The 3024-nt window shown below is 49.7% G+C and overlaps 1 protein-coding gene across 1 annotated transcript in view; it reads left to right on the forward strand.

Moving 5' to 3' along the window:
* LOC107297947 (perilipin-3-like) overlaps positions 1-2908 on the forward strand; it is an 11452-nt gene extending 8544 nt beyond the window's left edge. The window contains exons 6-7 of the mRNA XM_015827311.2: positions 672-803; positions 2489-2908. Coding sequence (XP_015682797.2) covers positions 672-803; positions 2489-2908 — 552 coding nt within the window. The remainder of the gene's footprint in view (positions 1-671; positions 804-2488) is intronic.
* Positions 2909-3024: the final 116 nt, after the last annotated feature.

Genomic DNA, 3024 nt, shown 5'->3' on the forward strand with positions numbered 1-3024 from the left:
ACAAGACAGCTATCACACATTCTTAACTCCCATTGCCGGACTCGCTGTGATGTCACAAGGCAGCTTTCACACATTCTTAACTCCCATTGGCTGACGTGCTGTGATGTCACAGTGCAGGCATCCCAGTCTTAACTCCTATTAGCTAGCTTACTGTGATGTCACAAGTCAGCTATCATATATTCCTAACTCCCATTGGCGGGCTCGCTGTGATGTCACAAGGCAGCTATCACACATTCTTAACTCCCATTGGCTGACTCGCTGTGATGTCACAGTGCAGGCATCACAGTCTTAACTCCCATTGGCTGACTCGCTGTGATGTCAGAATGCAGGCATCACATTCTTAACTCCCATTGGCTGACTCGCTGTGATGTCAGAATGCAGGCATCACATTCTTAACTCCCATTGGCTGACGTGCTGTGATGTCAAGGCATCACATATTCTAGGCTTCAAGCTTCAGAGGTTGACCAAACCTGCCTTATTTTGCTGGGTGTTAAGGTTGATTTGTCAAGATGGACAAAAGGTTTCAAGGTTAAAACATGTCACTAAACAAGGCAGGCCGTAACAACTTCCTGGATAGAAGCTTTTTCATAAAAATAACATTTTTCATAAAAATAATATTTTTCATAAAAATAACATTTTGCAAAACTTCTCTGCTTTCTGCCCTTTGTTAGATTGAACATGTCAAACACGGGGTGGACCAGAGGCTGCAAAATGGCCAGGAGAAACTCTTCCAGATGTGGCTGGTCTGGAGCCAGATGCATGCTGGGAACGGCGAGCAGGTGGATTCATCAGCACAGCCAGAGGTAGCTTTGCGATTCTTTCTCGCCTGTTTAGTTCCAGTTTCAATTCTTTTCTTTTTTATTATTATTTTTGCTGGGAACATCTGAGTTCGCACTCGACATGCTGCGACATGCTGAGCCGTGGTTTGTGAAGCACAGTGGCTAGAATTGCAGAAGAACAAGAGTGGGAAGGGGCCTTTGAGGTCATCTAGTCCAACCCCCAGGTCAGGCAGGAGACCCTGTACCATTTCAGACAAATGGCTGTCCAGTCTCTTCTTGAACATCTCCAGTGATGGAGCACCCACAACCTCTGGAGGCATAATTAATTGTCGGTTCCACTGATTAATTGTTGTAGCTGAATTTTTCTAACTGGTCATTAAAAGAAATGATCATATGTCAGGGGGAGGAAAGAGAAAGAGAAATCATGGTGGAGAAGGAGATGTGGTGGTGGTGGTGGAGGAGGAGGAGGAGGAGGAGAGGAAAGGAAGAGCAAGAAGAGGAGGAGAAGGAGGAGGAAGAGGAGGAGCCAGCCGTGTGCTCCAGCTGCCAAAAAAGCCAACACAGTGCTGGGCTGCATTAACAGAGGGAGAGAATCAAGATCACGTGAAGTGTTAATACCACTTTACAATGCCTTGGTAAGGCCACACTTGGAATACGGCATCCAGTTTTGGTCGCCACGATGTAAAAAATATGTTGCGACTCTGGAAAGAGTGCAGAGAAGAGCAACAAAGATGATTAGGGGACTGGAGGCCAAAGCATAGAAGGAAAGGCTGCTGGAATTGGGGATGTCTAGTTTAATGAAGAGAAGGACGAGGGGGGACATGATAGCAGCCTTCCAATATCTCAGGGGCTGCCCCAAAGAAGAGGGAGTCAAGCTATTCTCCAAAGCCCCATAAGGCAGGACAAGAAGCAACGGATGGGAACTAACGAAAGAGAGAAGCAACCTAGAACTAAGGAGAAACTTCCTGACAGTGAGAACAATTAACCAGTGGAACTCCTTGCCTCCAGAAGCGGTGAATGCTCCAACACTGGAGGTTTTGAAAAAGAGACTGGACAGCCACTGGTCTGAAATGGTATAAAGGGTTTCCTGCCTGAGCAGGGGGCTGGACCAGATGACCTCCAAGGTCCCTTCCAACTTTATTACTATTATTATAATAGGTGGAGGAGAGGAAAGGAATAGGAGAATAAGGAGGAGGAAGAGGAGAAGTAAGGAGGAGGAGGAAGAGGATGTGGAGGAGAGGTAAGGAAGAGGAGGAGAGGAAAGAAGGCAGGAGGAAGAGGAAGATGAAAGAAGGAGAAGAGGAAAGGAAAGGTAGAGGAAACAGGAGAAGAAAGAAGGCAAAGAAGGAAGAGAGGAAAGGAGGAGAAAGGTGGAGGGAAAGGAAGAAGACAGAAAGAGGAGGAGAAGAGAGGAGAGGTAAGGAAGAGGAGGAGGAGGAGGAGGAGGAGAGGAAAGAAGGCAGATGAGGAGAGTAGAGGAGGAAGAAGATGAAAGGAGAGGAGGGCAGAGGAAGATGAAAGGAGGAGAAGAGGAAAAGAGAGGAGAGGAGGAATGGAGGAGGAGGAGAAAGAAGGAAGAGGAGAAAGAATTATCCTGGGGAAGGAGGTGTGCTAATGATAGGAAGAGTGAGAGATGGACACCGTCCTGAGTTAGACGAATCTAAGGAAGCACAGCTCTTGCTGAGGACCTGCCTTCTGCCCTTTCCTAGGCCGAGTCCCGGACGCTGACCGTGTTTCGTGGGCTGGCTCAACAGGTGCAGCTCTCCTGCTGGACCCTCCTGTCCCAGCTCCAGGGTCTCCCCGCCACCATCCAAGACAAAGCCAGGCTGATCTGGCACCCAGTGGAGGGCCTCAACCGATCTTTTTCGACCGCCCATTCCTTCGAAGAGGTGCCCTCCACTGTATTGGCCCAGAACTGCCAGCGGATCGCCATGCCCCGGGGCTCGGTGGACGAGATCGTGGACTACGTGGTGCAGAACGTCCCCCTGCCCTGGGTGGTGGGGCCGTTCGCCCCCAGCTTGGTGGAACGGCCTTACGCCTGGGGCGTGGAGGGGAACGAGGAACGAGACGCCCCCCGACGCAAACGCCGTGCGGAGCCCAGGAAGGGAGCAGAAGGAACCTCTTTATAGAGCGTGGAAGGACACGAAGAACAGGGGTCTTCAAACTTGGCCCTTTTATGACTGGTGGACTTCAACTCCCAGAATTCCTCAGCCAGTACAGGGGAACTATGGCCCTTTCATGACTT

Source organism: Protobothrops mucrosquamatus, unplaced genomic scaffold (genome assembly GCF_001527695.2).
Source record: "Protobothrops mucrosquamatus isolate PMUCROS unplaced genomic scaffold, P.Mucros_1.0 scaffold3608, whole genome shotgun sequence".
NCBI lineage: Eukaryota > Metazoa > Chordata > Lepidosauria > Squamata > Viperidae > Protobothrops > Protobothrops mucrosquamatus.